Raw genomic sequence first — 16880 nt, forward strand, 5'->3', positions numbered from 1 at the left:
AGGCAGAGCTGCCACAGTGAAAGATCTTTTACTCTGACAATAAATAAATAAATAAATCACTTTGCCAAATAACACCACGGCATGGTAAATTAATTCACAGTGATGATTTCTTCATAATCTTGATTGAATCGTAATCCAAAACGCTTCTTTATGATTGAACAGAAACAGCCAGATAGATATAGATGTCACAGCACATTCCACCAAAAATGTATAATAGCAGGTCACCCAGAGCAAACAAGTCAGCCGTTCGAAGTTTGAATGAGTTACATGCGTCTTTCTCAGTATGTGATGTACATCTGCTTCACAGCAAATCTGTTTTATCTACATCCCATTTTAGCCTTTCAACACCCCTCCAGGCATTGAAGTGACAGCTTTGAGGCTGTGAATGCCATGCTCATGGTAACAGAGCCCCAGTGTGTAGCCAGATTCAGCTGATTTGCTGCATGGCTGTGCATATCAGTGGAGCAGGCTGGGCAGCAGCAGGGACGAGTTCTGGGTGCTCAGCCTCTAGTCATTACATCTATCACTACCACAGCTTGGGGGTTGGAAACATGGATCGGGAGATGGATGTGGGTGTGAGATTAGTTAAGGACAGAGGGTGGATATGAAAAGTACAGAAGATGAGGAAGGAAGAGAAAAGGTGATGCAAGGAATCATTCTTGGCAACAGGTTATACTTAATTACAAAAACTTTATTCTTAATTGACTTGTTAGAACATATTTTTCTACACACAGTTTACTTATGCTTAGAATAGGTTGCCAGAACGCTGAAACGCTCTATGTGGATATGAAAAGTCAGCCTGCAGAGAGCAGAACGGAACGGGCTCACAGAGAGCGGTTATCCGTAGTTGAAGCACAAAAAATGACAAATTAACAACACGCTAACAACGTGTAGGACAAACGCTGAAACACATCAGTGTGAGTTGACGTTGGCCAAAACCGCGGCACAGCCGCTGCCTGTATCTGTGGCGCCAGTATCCCATGTTTTCCTCTAGTTTCGTTTGTTGTTGTAAAATGTACACGCCCTGTGCCCGCTCTGATTGGTGAGTAGGACCGTAACAGGAGGTGCATGGAGCTTGTGATTGGCGAGCAGATCTGTCACACAAGGTTGACAATGGAATGAATTAGTGCATGTACTTACATACTGTTTAAAACCGGTCAGATGTGCTATATAATATAATAATAATATAAAGCCCTACACCCAAGTATGAAATTATATGTTTCTGGCATCTGCATTATTCGCTGTCTTTCTGAGAGTTAGATGAAAAGATTGATACAATTTTCACATCCACACGTTAAATATGAAGCTACAGCCAGGAGACTGAGGTTAGTGCAGCTTAGCATGAAGACTGGAAACAGCTAGCTTAGCTCTATCGATAATCACCTTCTACCTCCAGCTTCATATTTAACACAGGGGCATGAGAGTGGTATAAATCTTCTCATCAAATTCTCAGCAAGAAAACAAATAAGTAAATGTCAAGCTATTTCTTGATTTTTACCCCCCCAAAAGGTTTATAAAACTGGAACACTATTTATTGCATTTCTGAAAAAACTTTACTAGCTAGCACTGATTTAAATTGCTCCCTTATAACTGGATAATTAACCAATCAAATCTACAAAATGAATTTGTGTGGGAGTGGGAATTAAGTCAAGAAATCAATGACGGGGATATTGTTACTTCTCTCTCACTGCCACATTTCATTGGGTGGACCATGCTTGCACCACACTGGCCATAGAGCCCGCCAACCTCCAACCACCAACCTCACAGCTGCTGTTGGCTCCCAACTATTGTTCCACTGTGATTACCTGAGGAGTTGAGAGAGACTTTTTTTCAGGTGCGAGGGCCTTAGACTGGCTTGAAAGATTGTTTTCACGTGTCTGGGTAAAAAACCTGTGCGAGGAAATAGAGATTGATCAAAAAGACGAGGCCACAAAATATTCCATCCTTTCTAATATCTATTTTCCCTCCCTTCCTCCTTCCATCCTTCTCTTCCTCTCTCCTGTGTACTGTACCATTAATAACAGCAAAGGTTTATAAAGAACAACAAGTAACTCGTTGTTGATTATTTAACCAGTGTTTAAATGACAGTAAATATACCCTAACTTAGATTTGTGCTGTATTTCTGTGTTCAATAGTGGTAGATGTATCTGAAAAGTATTGCAACTGCTAACTTTGCATAAAAATTTAATCAGGGCTGTAAACTGTAAATACCGCTTTAATTTTGACATTTTCACACAAAACAGCAAGTCGACTTTCTTTCCTTGCAGTATGAATTAAGCATCAAAAATATATGACAATAAGTTATATAATATTATATCTAAAGGTTTATGCCAGTCAGTGATTACTGCTAAATTATTTTGAAATTTAACCAGTTGTTTTCCTTAGTTTTTACAAATAAATGTGTCAAGAATGTGAAACATTTCAAATCAATAAACTGCATGGAAAGTTTACAGCACAATTCATATGTGCAGACAGTTTTAAAATATTTTACATACATGTTTTGTTAAATAGAAACAAGATAATTAAAGAAAAAGGAGACGGAGGTTGGACAATCCCTTTGGCATCACCTTGGCAAACACTAATAAACATAAGTGTACTCAGTACTACTCGTGTGCTCCGAATTAAAGAAATCACAACAGAATTTTCAAGAGAAGTCAGGCAAATAATTATCACGTGATCAGTCATGTAATCTGTGCCATCTGTGTCTATGCATCTCTTAAATCTCTCCAGGATATCAGGTATTCCTTGCTAGTTCACATTATATCATAGCCTGGTTGCCTATTAGGGATGGGCTCCTGCATGGGTGAGATAATCGGAACTGCTACCTTGGTCTGACATAGCCCCGGGCCTGTACTTGTTCCTACTTTCCTTCACCACCTGCCTCCCCTCTTTCTGTCTTTCCCTCCCCACACACAGAACCAGGACATGGGAGCGTGACTATGTGAGAGCACGGATTGTCCTCAATAGAGAAACACAAACACACACATTGCGGTTTATTTAAGGTGTACTCTGAAAACCTCTGCTTGTTTCTATTTCTAACACTGCCATTAGAATGTTTGGTGTTTAACATATAGCAGCTCTCATTTGAACAGATATCCGTCTGCTTTGTTTGTCTTCCCAGTACAAGCAAGTGGAACAATACATGTCCTTCCACAAGCTTCCAGCAGACATGCGGCAGAAAATCCATGACTACTATGAACATCGCTATCAAGGCAAAATCTTTGATGAGGACAACATCCTAAGTGAACTCAACGACCCACTCAAAGAGGTGAGACAACTTCTCCTTTAAGACCCTAAACTGAATTCAAGCATCGCTTCCTTTAAGAAGCTCCTTAGTAACATTTATAAATCTTTTTGAGATTTGTGTTTGAAGGCTTTATTTTTATTTTTAGAACATGTAAAAAAAATACACAAACCTCAAATTAAAAAAAAAAGGTTCTTGACAGGTAAGCTGTCACATGGTGGTTTTAGTTTTGGAACTTGAATGAGTTTGTTCCCTCAAGATGTAGAGTGAATCTTCATTTGGCACCTTTAAGTGTGCAGTTACTGCAACTGAAATACCAAAACCTGTCGTCTCGTCTTACAAGGTCAAGAAGAAAAACAGCTAAATGGATTCTCCTTAGCATCCTGGGTGAACCCAGACTGAGCATCCTTTAAGATATGAGAAAATTCACTACAGAAGCATGACCTGCGTCTCACTTTCACTTGTGATAAATAACCAGAGTTCCAGAGCTCTTTTATTTTAAATTTTTTACAAGTTTGAACTCATTAGTGTAGCACAGATACACAGCTAGACAACTCAAGGACCATCTGAGTAAACTGCATATTACCCAAAAAGAGAGGTAATGGGAAGGAATATTCAATTTTGGAGTCAGTGACCATTTTTTAAGTTCTTGGCTGACCTCCTCGTGTGAGCAGATTACATGGGTAATTATGCATAGGTAGAAGGAAAAGCAGAGGAATAAAAAGCAAAGCAACCATAGGAATTGTGATCTCTCACGTAGCCCAATTAAGTCACCTTGCAGAGTCGAATGCTGGGGCGAGGAGAGTCGCTGCACGATGCCAGACACTCACAGGGAGGTGCTGGGATTTAAAGGTATGACTTACTACACAGAAAATCCTGCAGGCTTAGGTTCACCGTGCATAGCAAGCAAATTTTAAATCTGCATGGAGACAGTGTCACAGTAAAAGCTATGCCCGCGAGACCACCTGATAAAAACAAACAGAGTCGTGTCCCAGCAAATCAGGACACGGAAACTAGCTTACATCGCCATTTCACTGAAAAGCTGCTCTTATGAAACGTCAGTTATGGGTTATTTCAACAGCCTCTTCCTCTCATAGAAGGTACAAGAAGCGGGTTAATTCAGAAATTACTTTTGTGTTACTTTTCACAACATGTTTGATGGCTTCAGTCCACTTATTTTAACTGTGCTGGCTCAGTCTTTTTGGAATGGAAGATATAAAAATAAGAACCGAGTTCATACAGCCAACCAAACATCTGTTTCAAAATCTTTCTAATCCAGTGATTGCTACAACTGTACTACTAACTCGAGTATGATGATTGTTTTCCCCCCATGTCCGGCATGCGACCAGCTTATTTGTCATCTACATAAATGAAGGTTTTTGTCTGGTCATCATAGAATTAGGTCAGTTACTATGGAACTAGGAACATGTGTAATTATCTAGTTTTGTTATAGTCTTCAAGAAACACAATCAAAATAAAAACATATGAAATAAGCACAGCATAGTGAGCAAAACAGTGAAAAAGTGAGGAAAATACTTGGCTAATGCCAGGTTTTATCTTCAGAATTGTCTGTGTTCCCCAGCTACACCACATCCCTCACCTCTTCTGTTCCTGGACCATCCTTTTAAAAAGCTAAATGACTAATGCCAACCTTAATGCAAGTTCCAATACCACATATGTAAATGAGCTTGCTTTTGCCAGCTCCTATTTGAATCACATCAGACTAAAATTAACTGTACACTTAACAAACAGTAATAAAATTATAGCTTATTAAATTAGATACATCTTGATTTGTCGGTGTGGCACAACTCACGCACCTTCTCTGTTTCACTTGGCCTTCTTGGCCTCTGTAGTAAAGTGACCATATGTTTTGTTTTGAGAGCTAAAGGAAGGGAGCAAGGAGATTTTTTCAAACTCTGTATCCCTGGTCTGTGTCTTATTCCCTAGCCATTTAAAAATCAATGACTGTTGCTTCAAGACCCATTCCAGGTAGAATGACCGGGAGGTAGCGGGGCCTGGGCTGATTGCAATGAGCATTGGCACGTTGTGTTCCAGCACAACGTGCCAACTTATAGGTCAATTTGGGTTCAGAATCAGCTCTACTTAGCAACACTCAGACTTGCTTTGGGCCATGAAATCAATCCGAGTATACTTCAACTGATTCTGGGATGTCATTTATCATAAGTCTTGCATGAGTCTTTCAACCAGGAGGGCCCGAATCAGCCTGCCGCTGGCTCAAGCAATTATGACTACCTGGGATTCACATGACAACTCTGCTTCAGTGGATAAAACAACTTTGAGGTTTGGTGTGGGGTTGGGAAGGTCAGAGCTAATGATGCTTACAGCAAAGTCCTCATTTAATCATCCCGGTGTGCAGCTGTGGACAACTGTTAAATTGATTTCAAATGGATCTGCTGAGATGTTGGGTTTCTTTTATATTTTAGTCCATGATTGTATCTACATAGTCTTTCCAATAACCCGTTACTGGTTTGTATTCATTTCGGTACACTATGAAACCATCCATGAAATAATAATAATCCATCAAATTGAACAGTTTGTTGCTGTACTGCAGCTGTTGGCACAAACCACTTTAAAACTATCCTTGGTGTTTCTTTCAAGGACGCCCCAACATCAATAACTGCTACAACAATAACTGATAGTTAGCTGCAAAAGAAGCATTTAATTGATAGGCTCTGGTATCAGAAAATCTGATCAGCAAGACGCACAAGCAAACACAAACTACCATGAAAAGGAAAACTGCACTGCATTAAAAGGTTTGCTGTTCATCAGTCATGTCTCAGATTGTCTGTTAATGCACCAGCACGGAGAATTTTCCAAACAGGCTCTGCTCACAACTGTATTACCAGAAAATGACAAAGTGACTTTGACAAAAAATAATGTGACAGAATGCTCATTGTGATGGATTGCCTGTCTTGGGCAAGTTTAAAAGTTCTGCAAGTTGTTAAACAAATTACCATAATATATATAAATATAGCAACGTCAAATATATGCAGTTTGTTATTTATGCGCTAAAATATTACATAATAGCTAGACTGTTCTCTCTTTCTGCTAACCCCACCTTTCCTTTCTTTTGTCTTGCTGCATCTTATTTTCTGCCATATGACAAATCTTTAAATAGGCATAGCCAAAGATTGTTTCCCCAAGAGGACTCCTGGGTGGGCATGAAAATTGCTTACCCTCTCTAATTCATTAGTTCTGATGCATGATTGAGGTCAGAGGCCCGTGGCATTAGCTGACACCGGCATCTGACACTGAGCTAACATCTCTTTGCGTCGCCCTCGACTAGCTAGCGAGCGTCCCAGAGATTGGTTATCTCTCCGCTAATGTCCTGTTGTCACTGCAAGAGAGTCATCTCTCACGGGGGGTCAGCAACACACCACCGCAGATGCCAAGTGCCCCGGCTTTCCATCTGCACAGCAACATAGATGCACGGGTAAACAGACAACAAGCTCCTAATCTCCTGCTGGGTCTGAGGGGACAGGATGAGGCCAGAGAGATGGCCTGCAGCCGGCACCGTGGGGCAAACTCATCAGGATCTGACGCGTGTGCCAAAAAGTTTCTTCTCAGGAGTGATGGGAAGTGCTTTAGAAGTATTAGGGATAAAGCAGCAATATGCATGCAATTCATTTGTGCCTGCAGATAAAAGCGGCAGAAAGGAAGGATTTACTGTGGTGTTTTGTGTCAGACTACCTAACTGATGGTAATTTCTCAAGTTGTAGGTGGAGATTATTGAATTATTTATGGAATGATCTCATCTGTTCAACCAACATTTTTTGTGTCCAACAGGAAATTGTCAACTTCAACTGCCGTAAGCTTGTGGCCACCATGCCACTGTTTGCCAACGCGGACCCCAACTTCGTGACGGGGATGCTGAGCAAGTTGAAGTTTGAGGTCTTTCAACCCAACGACTACATTATCCGAGAAGGCACCGTTGGGAAGAAGATGTACTTCATTCAACATGGTGTTGCAAGTGTTATCACCAAGTTCAACAAGGAGATGAAGCTGACCGATGGATCGTACTTTGGAGGTAAGAGAACAATAAATTAACAATCCAAAATGAGTTTTTGTTTTTTATTGAAATGTTCACATGAAAATGCAAACATGAATTATATATGTGGGTACTGCCATGAAAGAGCACCGTACTCATAGTCACGCATGCATTCCTGCAGTATATTCATATGATTATTTATTAAGACATGAGTCTAGCCTGAGGTCTTGCGTTTGATGCTGTTTGAAGTTATTGTAGATGTAGATTCTCATTAACTAGTGTTGGACAGCTTCCGCAGTTATATAACCTCTCATCTGGTTGTCGGAGATGGCCAAGGCATGGATCAGGCATCCCTTAGGACACACAGAGGTTCCTCCCCGACTCTCACACACACACACACACACGTGCACACACTCATGAACTCTTCTCCCCTTTCCATACATTCCTGCTGCTTATAAAAAAGAGAATAGCTAGTTGTTCCTTCTGTGTAAAATCAGGAGCTACTGTATTGTTCTGTTCTCTGCTGTGCTTTCATTCTCTGTCTTTGTACTCTCTTCCTCTCAGCCCGTTCCCTCTCCAAAACATTACAGATAGCATTAATTTTTCAGTCAAATGTAATTTCATTGCACGTTGTTTACTCAGACACGACAATGTCTTCCTGTGGATTTTGTCAATGTGAAAGCAAAGCAAAGTTTCCTATTTTAGAGGTTCTTGCATATTTTATCTCACAAGTTCATCCCCACTATGGAAGGAGACTGAGGAGTCTAAGAATACCTTCTCTTTGGTGCGTCTGCTGCACGCAGTTCATGTCTCACAGGCAAGCTAGGGGAAGGCAGTGAATCAAAAAAGAAGTTAGTCATCTTTTTTCGTGCTTGTTCAAACCACAGGACTGCTGTCATGCCAGTGTGCAAAGTTACTCGCTTCAAATATGGGAATGCCATGGGATGGGGGGCATTTTAAACTCTGCATGTCAAATAGTAAGAAATGTGGCAGTGCAGCAATCAAACAATTAATCCTCTGGGGCTGCAGAATCGCTGTGGCACAGAACAAGTACATCTTGTTTAAGAAACTAAGCTGAAATGTCAGGATAAAACCTTTGGCCAATAATGCTCTTACAAATGGATCTTCAAGGCAGTGAGTGCATTTACCAAACCACAGGGTGTTTAATTGGCTATTATTTCCAGTTAGATGAAGTTAAATAATGGTAGTTCTTGTCGTGGAAATTATATTCCTGGTGATGGGATGAGCAAATAATTGAGTTACAACAAACAATTGTCTTTGAAGAATTTATTTAACAAAAGAGAATAAACAGAGAAGTACTACAACACAAATCAGCTGGACCAGAGGTTCTGTCTCCTAAGACAGTCACTAACGTCTGGCCCCGAGCAAAGGGATGCATCATCATTTACACAGTCTAGGTTTCTATGTTTTGGGGAACAGAGATCCTCTCTCAGCCTTGAATGAACATTCCAGGAGAGGAGAGGAACAACAAGAGAGGGAAAACACCAAAAAAAATCTCACAGCTCTGACCTAAACCCTAGTAAATGTGGACAGACTAACAAAAAAGTATAGGAGAGGAAAGGTTAAGGATAAAACACAATACATAATAATAATAATAATAATAATAATAATAATAGTAAAAGAACATACATAAAAGATTAAATGTAAGAGGACACAATTTTCTGCCATAACAATCCTCCGTCTGGCCATATACAGTGCCTTGCGAAGGTATTCGGCCCCCTTGAACTTTTCGACCTTTTGCCACATTTCAGGCTTCAAACATAAAGATATAAAATTTTAATTTTTTGTGAAGAATCAACAATAAGTGGGACATTTTGGACATATTGGATATTTCAAACCTTTTTAACAAATAAAAAACTGAAAAATTGGGCGTGCAAAATTATTCAGCCCCCTTACTTTCAGTGCTGCAAACTCTCTCCAGAAGTTCAGTGAGGATCTCTGAATGATCCAATGTTGACCTAAATGACTAATGATGATAAATAGAATCCACCTGTGTGAAATCAAGTCTCCGTATAAATGCACCTGCTCTGTGATAGTCTCAGAGGTCCGTTTAAAGCGCAGAGAGCATCATGAAGAACAAGGAACACACCAGGCAGGTCTGAGATACTGTTGTGGAGAAGTTTAAAGGCGGATTTGGATACAAAAAGATTTCCCAAGCTTTAAACATCCCAAGGAGCACTGTGCAAGCGATAATATTGAAATGGAAGGAGTATCAATCCACTGCAAATCTACGAAGACCCGGCCGTCCCTCTAAACTTTCAGCTCATACAAGGAGAAGACTGATCAGAGATGCAGCCAAGAGGCCCATGATCACTCTGGATGAACTGCAGAGATCTACAGCTGAGGTGGGAGACTCTGTCCATAGGACAACAATCAGTCGTATACTGCACAAATCTGGCCTTTATGGAAGAGTGGCGAGAAGAAAGCCATTTCTCAAAGATATCCATAAAAAAATTTGTTTAAAGTTTGCCACAAGCCACCTGGTAGACACACCAAACATGTGGAAGAAGGTGCTCTGGTCAGATGAAACCAAAAGCGAACTTTTTGGCAACAATGCAAAACTTTATGTTTGGCGTAAAAGCAACACAGCTCATCACCCTGAACACACCATCCCCACTGTCAAACATGGTGGTGGCAGCATCATGGTTTGGGCCTGCTTTTCTTCAGCAGGGACAGGGAAGATGGTTAAAATTGATGGGAAGATGGATGGAGCCAAATACAGGACCATTCTGGAAGAAAACCTGGTGGAGTCTGCAAAAGACCTGAGACTGGGACGGAGATTTGTCTTCCAACAAGACAATGATCCAAAACATAAAGCAAAATCTACACTGGAATGGTTCACAAATAAACATATCCAGGTGTTAGAATGGCCAAGTCAAAGTCCAGACCTGAATCCAATCGAGAATCTGTGGAAAGAACTGAAAACTGCTGTTCACAAACGCTCTCCATCCAACCTCACTGAGCTCGAGCTGTTTTGCAAGGAGGAATGGGCAAAAATTTCAGTCTCTCAATGTGCAAAACTGATAGAGACGTACCCCAAGCGACTTACAGCTGTAATCGCAGCAAAAGGTGGCGCTACAAAGTATTAACGTAAGGGGGCTGAATAATTTTGCACGCCCAATTTTTCAGTTTTTTATTTGTTAAAAAAGTCTGAAATATCCAATAAATTTCATTCCACTTCATAATTGTGTCCCACTTGTTGTTGATTCTTCACAAAAAATTACAGTTTTATATCTTTATGTTTGAAGTCTGAAATGTGGCAAAAGGTCGAAAAGTTCAAGGGGGCCGAATACTTTCGCAAGGCACTGTATATGGACATCCAAATACAGAAAATTGACAATAGAAAATTAGCCATAGCCAATTTTGCAGAACATAGACATTATTAAGTTATGAATAAGCAGGGGATCAAACATATTTATATTTGTACTCATCCTGGATGAGAACCTTGGCTATCAAATATCATGTATAATACAAAACATATATATTCGTAACTGACCTATAGCGTCTATAATAATCTATAATTTCCTAGTCTCCTAGATTAACTTGTGGGATAAAACAAGGACATCTACGAAAGCTAAGTGTGAATGTTTCTTTGCAGGACTACTTTTGTGTCTGAGACCTTTGTTTTGAAAAACTGTTGCCTGTTTCCATCAGATAAAAGCTTTTCCAAGCGTGTGCATTATTCACCAATCTAATGGTCCTGTCACCGGAAAGAAATTGATAATAAAGAGTTTGGTCTATATTTGTAAATTAATTCCTTAAATTGAATTCAATTAGTCTTTCGGACAATCACATGTTATTATTTCAATATTTAACAGTTACAAGCTTTGACGGTTGATTGTAATAAAAGTATCCACCATTCTCCGTCTTTTTGTTTTTAATTTCTTAATTTAATTTCTTTCTTTAAACTCATTTGGGACCCCTCAGGGCACCCCGATGGCCTCTATCAACACATTAGGATCAATGGAGAAAAAGTCTTGGCTGGAGCATTTCTGCCTGTCAGGCTTCGTATGGCATGATCAGGACATCCAATGCCAATACTACTTTCGCGCATGTACCTCTCCATCCTTCCGGCAGAGTTTGGTACAGCCGGCCACTCCCACAGGACCAGTACAGGTCAGGGATGGCACGGATTTGGTGTCATAACATGTCAGCGCTAGGCTTGTATGCAGTGTGGCAGTCTGTGTTGTTGTCTACCGGGGTTTGCGAGCACACACCAGGAAAATGCCCCACCGACAGCCGTGTGAACCTTGGAATGAGTCTCGCCTCTGTGAAAACATTTAAATTTGACATCTGTCGCTACTGCGGTGTTTTTAGGAGTAGGTGTGGCTGTGCTTGTGTTGGCAAGGAGTGGATATTTAGCCTAAGTTTCTAACAGGGCTGTGTCGACTTTGTAGCCACGTGTGAGCATGCATTCCCAGGCCTCGACCTGGTCTGCCAGGTGTCGGAGAGTGGGAAAGGTTTAAATTTGGAAACTACATGTGAGCGTTCCATGCAGGCTGTGTAAGGCAGAGGCAACTGCCTAAAGCGTAGCTTCCCGGTCATGCATGCATAGCAACTAGAATTTAAAGTGGCGCGCACAGAACTATGTATATTTCCCTCAGGTGAGAAGGTAGAGACCAAACACGGAGCTAAAAGAGTGTGACTGTGTGAGTGTGTAAATGGTGGCCAGATACATTTACACACACACATTTCACCTTAAAAAATGTACTTGTTGATGACTTGAGAACTTGTTTCCAATTGTTTTCACTGAAGATCCTCACATAGTAGAATGTTTGAAAGTGCAGTCAAACTATCAGTTGTTGACAACTGACTTTCTATCGATTGACTAATTGATGGAGTAATCCCTTCAGCTCTAAACTGGAGTATAATGGCAACATGTAGTAAAAACAGTTTACACGTAGCCTAGCAAACAATTGCTAGGCTACCTGAGCTAAAGTTTCCCCTGTAAACTAACCTCTGGAGACCAAATTTAAAAATTCAGGAAATGTATTGAGGAAGCTAGACAGAGGATACTTATCAGGGATTTTTGGATGATCTTTTTCAAGCTTTGTCTCAAACATTTTCAAGGTTATTCTGTACCACAAAATAGTACCTCTAATTTGTGTGTATGTGTGTGTTTTTACTGTCTGGTGTGCTCTCATTCTGCGCAGATATGTCCAAATCAGTTCATATTGATTCACCAGAATCTAAAGGAGTTCATAAGTGCAACTGGTAGTGCAAGAAGCTGACCATGTGACCAATAAGTTCACTGAAAATGGAAAAAAACATACAGAGAACATGGAGAACATACAGTAGATGTTCCCATTTAGTCAGTCATTTAATCTTTTAATTAAAAGATATCTGTTCTATCTGTCCAAATAATAAAGGGTGCACTGCTCATTTTGCTGAGTTTTATTGGTGCCCGGCCACCTGCCGTTGCCTTCTGCCCAGCTGGTATTTTTACCCGTTTGTATGGCATTAGTAGATGAGCCCTGAGTTGGGAGCAGCTGGCTGTGCCAGGCACCTCACTCTTCCCCCTTTTCTACGATGATACACACTCCCCTTACAACCAGGCCATACCGTGGCCAGAATGAAAAATCAGTGAGGGGGACTGAGAATGAAACAGAGGGAGGGAGAGCGAGTACAAAAACAGAGCGCAGCCACAGGAAACTATTAGCATAGTAATGAGGAGGACATCTATGAGGACAGTAGGTCACAAAGCACCTCCAACCATGGTCAATGCTAAGCTTGCATGCTAAAAAGGTATCACAGTAATCACTCCTGGGCCCCTGTGAATGGGATTACATATTGGTACCACACAGCTCTGTAGTGAAGTCACTCTGAGGCTAAGGGACTACTGGAGTATAATGCTAGGACAATGACAGACAGCAGATGAAATCCCTATTGGACTTGAATGTCTTAGTCCTGTGGGACTCCCTCTCTTTAGTCCCAGCCATGGGGTGCAGGAGCAGGGGAGCTGGTTGCCATGAGAGTATGTGACACATGAAGTAAAGGCAAATTATCCACAATGCTCCTGGGGTCAGCGGTGATGCTTTGTGACAAGGCAGCAGATACGTGTCAAACCGCACCAAGTCTTTTAGGTGACAAGAGTTTTAAAATATCTATAATATGTCTGTTCCCTAGTTTGGAAATTTTTCAGTTTTCCACCTGCCAGCAACAGAGGAGCAACTAAATTGTGCTTAAATGCACAATTTTTGGCTGTTCAAAAATAGTTGAGTAAGAATCACACCACCAGAGGCCACACCATTACCTTTATGAAATCAGATTCTCAGTCTTCATTTTAATACTTGGCCTCTTCTGTTTTGTGTACTGCCCCTGACACTTGAATTTTGATATTTAAATTTTAAGAAAAAACTGCTGAACAAGCTGAACAATTTGATGTAAAAAAAAATGTGTATATAGTGTTAAAACAGTGGACAGTGGGTAAGCACAGCATAGCCTTTCCTTCTGTCTGTCAGCTACTTGATCAGCATGATGCTTTCATCCTCTCAAACAATCACTCACAAATGGAGTTCACTGTAGTCTGACAGAATGAATTAGCACAGTTTGAAAGTGCTATTCCAACAGAGGAAAGCAAAAAATTGAAGAAATGTTTCCCACTGTTGCTTGTGCCGTTATTCTGCAGTTCAGTTATAGGGTGGTGTGGCTACCTGACAACAGAATCTGAATCACTGACGTAGGCCATACAAAGCGATGCACAGTCATAATTTTTAGTAACAACAATCCATGAGCAAAATTTATAAATGAACATCAGATTTGATTGGAATATAATGAATAACTGTAGGCTATGCTTGACAATTAGAAACAGCTTTTTTTGTGGGAGTATAATGGAGAGACAATAAAGTTTGACATACATTTAAAAACAAACTGGATAAAGCCATCAAGTTCATAAAAGAACTCCAGCACAGAGAAAGAAACATAAAATCGAGACAGTTTATAAGGTTATTAAAACAGTTCCAGCCGACAAGAGCTGCACATTGGCTGCAGGACTCACGTCTGTGTCCGCCAGAGCGTCGGAGGAGCTATATTACCTGCTGTAATCAGCTGTTCCGCTTATTTTGGAGAGGAGGAGACCAACTTCGGCTCCGTGTAAAAACTTCCTGACAGATGAAAACTTCAAACAACAACTTCGGACCCAGTATTTAGTGTAATTCCATCTGTGAGACTTGTGTGTGCGCTATCTGACTATTGATTGTGATTTATTGGTTTGCAAACAACGGTGGAAAAGAGAGGAGCAGTAGTAGTAAAACAGCCGACATGCTCGATTTAAAGCCAGTAGCCTCTACTCATCCATTCAGAAATTCACTGCAAGGCAAGCCCCATCCCCTCCAAAGTACCGGTACTTTTGGAAAGTACTACCCCCCCAAGCAGGGACTTTTTGGTGGTTAAAATAAAGACCCTAGAACTAAATTTAGACCCTGGTCCCTTCGGTGGAAACGCAGTGAGTTCCTCCAAAGGTTCCTAGTTCCGGGGTATGGTTCCTTTGGTAAAAACGCGGCTAAAGAGTTCGCATGCTGGTTGCTTTATTAGTGACTCCTACTAGTAGATCAGGTCGCCTTGGCAGAAAAAGTCACATAAAACCTCCTGCATGTCTAGCCAAAATATACATTCTACTATTGAAAGAACTGGCATTTTGGGAAATGTGCTTATTCACTTTCTTGTTGAGACTTAGATGACAAGATGACAGATTGATACCACTCAACACGTCTGAGATTCCAAAATGGCAAACCATTCCTTTAAAACATGTTTTAATACTTGTGTTTTTCATAGTGAGGAACATTTTTAGCTACCACTTCAGGGCTTTCAGGTCACATTGGCTCTAATTGTCAATTACAATTATACCTAGTGATTTGGAGAATAACAGATGCAACAGAGTAGCTTACCTTGGCACCAAGTTCCAACTAATCATTTGATTGTACTGGTTGAATCTATGGTTGGGAAATGTTTCAGTATGAACTGAAATGACAAAGCAGTAATTAGAAGTGCTTCATTTTAACAAGTTTCAAAGCTGTATTAGGCATTAGTCCAAATTGAGTGCCATGACAGTCAGTAATTTGGGGGATGTCAGCCGTTTCCAGCTCTCAAATACAGCCAACTTAACCCACCTTACTAGACCTGAGCCACTAGTCGATCACTGATAAGTAAAACATTTACCTCTGGATGCAGCCGCACAGCGCCTCATGCTAGCTTGTGGATCAACCACTAACTGTCTTTGTGTCTGCCTCTGTTTCTTCACCTTTGTGAAAACAAAATTAACAAAGCGCAAGATTTTCTTTCTGTCGCTGTCTTTCTCTCTGTGTATCTTGTGTTAACAGAGGTACCATTATAACAGCACGGACACCTTATTCACACCCACAGCTTGAGAGTGTTGCTCTCACACCTTGCATACTCTGTGCTCTATTTTCACGACAGCTCATAGCATAGCCAGAAAAGATCACACCACGACAAGTTAACATTTAACGATTTAATGAAGATGGAAGTTGCGCTCTTGACTGGACTGAAGTGCAAATGTGGGTGGAGGTCGAGTGGTGTTGGCGGGTGAACAGGACTGAACAGAAAGCAAGGGAAGTTGATACTGGGAAGACAGGCACTGAAAGCTAAAGAGAAGAAAAAGATGTAGGTTGAATAAATACAAGGCAGATTGATTGATTGTGCATTATGTGCACTTTCTGCTTTATGTCACTGATTCATGAAAACACTGAGGAGCTCAGGCCTTGTTAATGTTAGGTGTTACCATCACGTATCATTTACTGCTAGCTCAATAAGACACACATGTGAGGAAATTCAGATTAGTTTGCATGTCCTTTACAGGATAGCAATACTGAGATTAGTTTTCTTAAACACGTGTATGAAATCATCTTGTCTAATCACTGTACCATAGAAACTGGATTTTAGTCTGTTGTTATTGACATCAGAAGTGAAACCCCTATTTTGGACATTAAAATTGTAGGCTGAATCAAAAGCATGACCTTTTTCCCCCAGCATGTGGTCTGTTTGCAATCATCTCATTGCTGTTCAGACGATTTTAGTATGAATGAGTATTAGTAATTATAAGCACCCTACTAAGAGAACACTTTCTGACATATTTCAAATCCTCAGTAAAAGTGGGCTGAATTAGCCTTTGCATGTAGGGTATAGTAAGTAAGTAAGTAAGTAAAAGTTTATTTCTATAGCACCTTTCACAGGTATAGGGCCACAAAGTGCTTCACAACAAAAACATTAATATCATAAAATACACACAATAAAAGCATAGACAGTACATGATCATATCAACCCACAAGTAGCTAATTGAAAGCCTGAACAAATAAATGTGTCTTTAGTCTGCATTTGAAGGCATCAACAGAATCAGAAGAGCGCATAGATGGTGGAAGGTCATTCCACAACCTAGGGGCAACAGCCTGAAAAGATCGGTCACCTCTAGTACGGTAGCGAGTGCGTGGAACCGTCAGCAGGTTCTGATCCACAGACCTCAGAGCACGCACAGGGGTATAACGCTGAATCAGGTCACTAATATAGGGTGGAGCCTGGCCATGTAAAGCTCTGAAAACTAAAACCAAAATTTTAAAATTTATCCTATAAGACACTGGTAGCCAATGAAGTTCT

The 16880-nt window shown here is 40.6% G+C and overlaps 1 protein-coding gene across 1 annotated transcript in view; it reads left to right on the forward strand.

Annotated features, from left to right (window-relative positions):
• The window catches only part of LOC123981364 (potassium/sodium hyperpolarization-activated cyclic nucleotide-gated channel 1), a 79744-nt gene that overhangs the window by 52310 nt on the left and 10554 nt on the right, over positions 1 to 16880 (forward strand). The window contains exons 5-6 of the mRNA XM_046066108.1: positions 3122 to 3268; positions 7052 to 7292. Coding sequence (XP_045922064.1) covers positions 3122 to 3268; positions 7052 to 7292 — 388 coding nt within the window. The remainder of the gene's footprint in view (positions 1 to 3121; positions 3269 to 7051; positions 7293 to 16880) is intronic.

Source organism: Micropterus dolomieu, linkage group LG13 (genome assembly GCF_021292245.1).
Source record: "Micropterus dolomieu isolate WLL.071019.BEF.003 ecotype Adirondacks linkage group LG13, ASM2129224v1, whole genome shotgun sequence".
NCBI lineage: Eukaryota > Metazoa > Chordata > Actinopteri > Centrarchiformes > Centrarchidae > Micropterus > Micropterus dolomieu.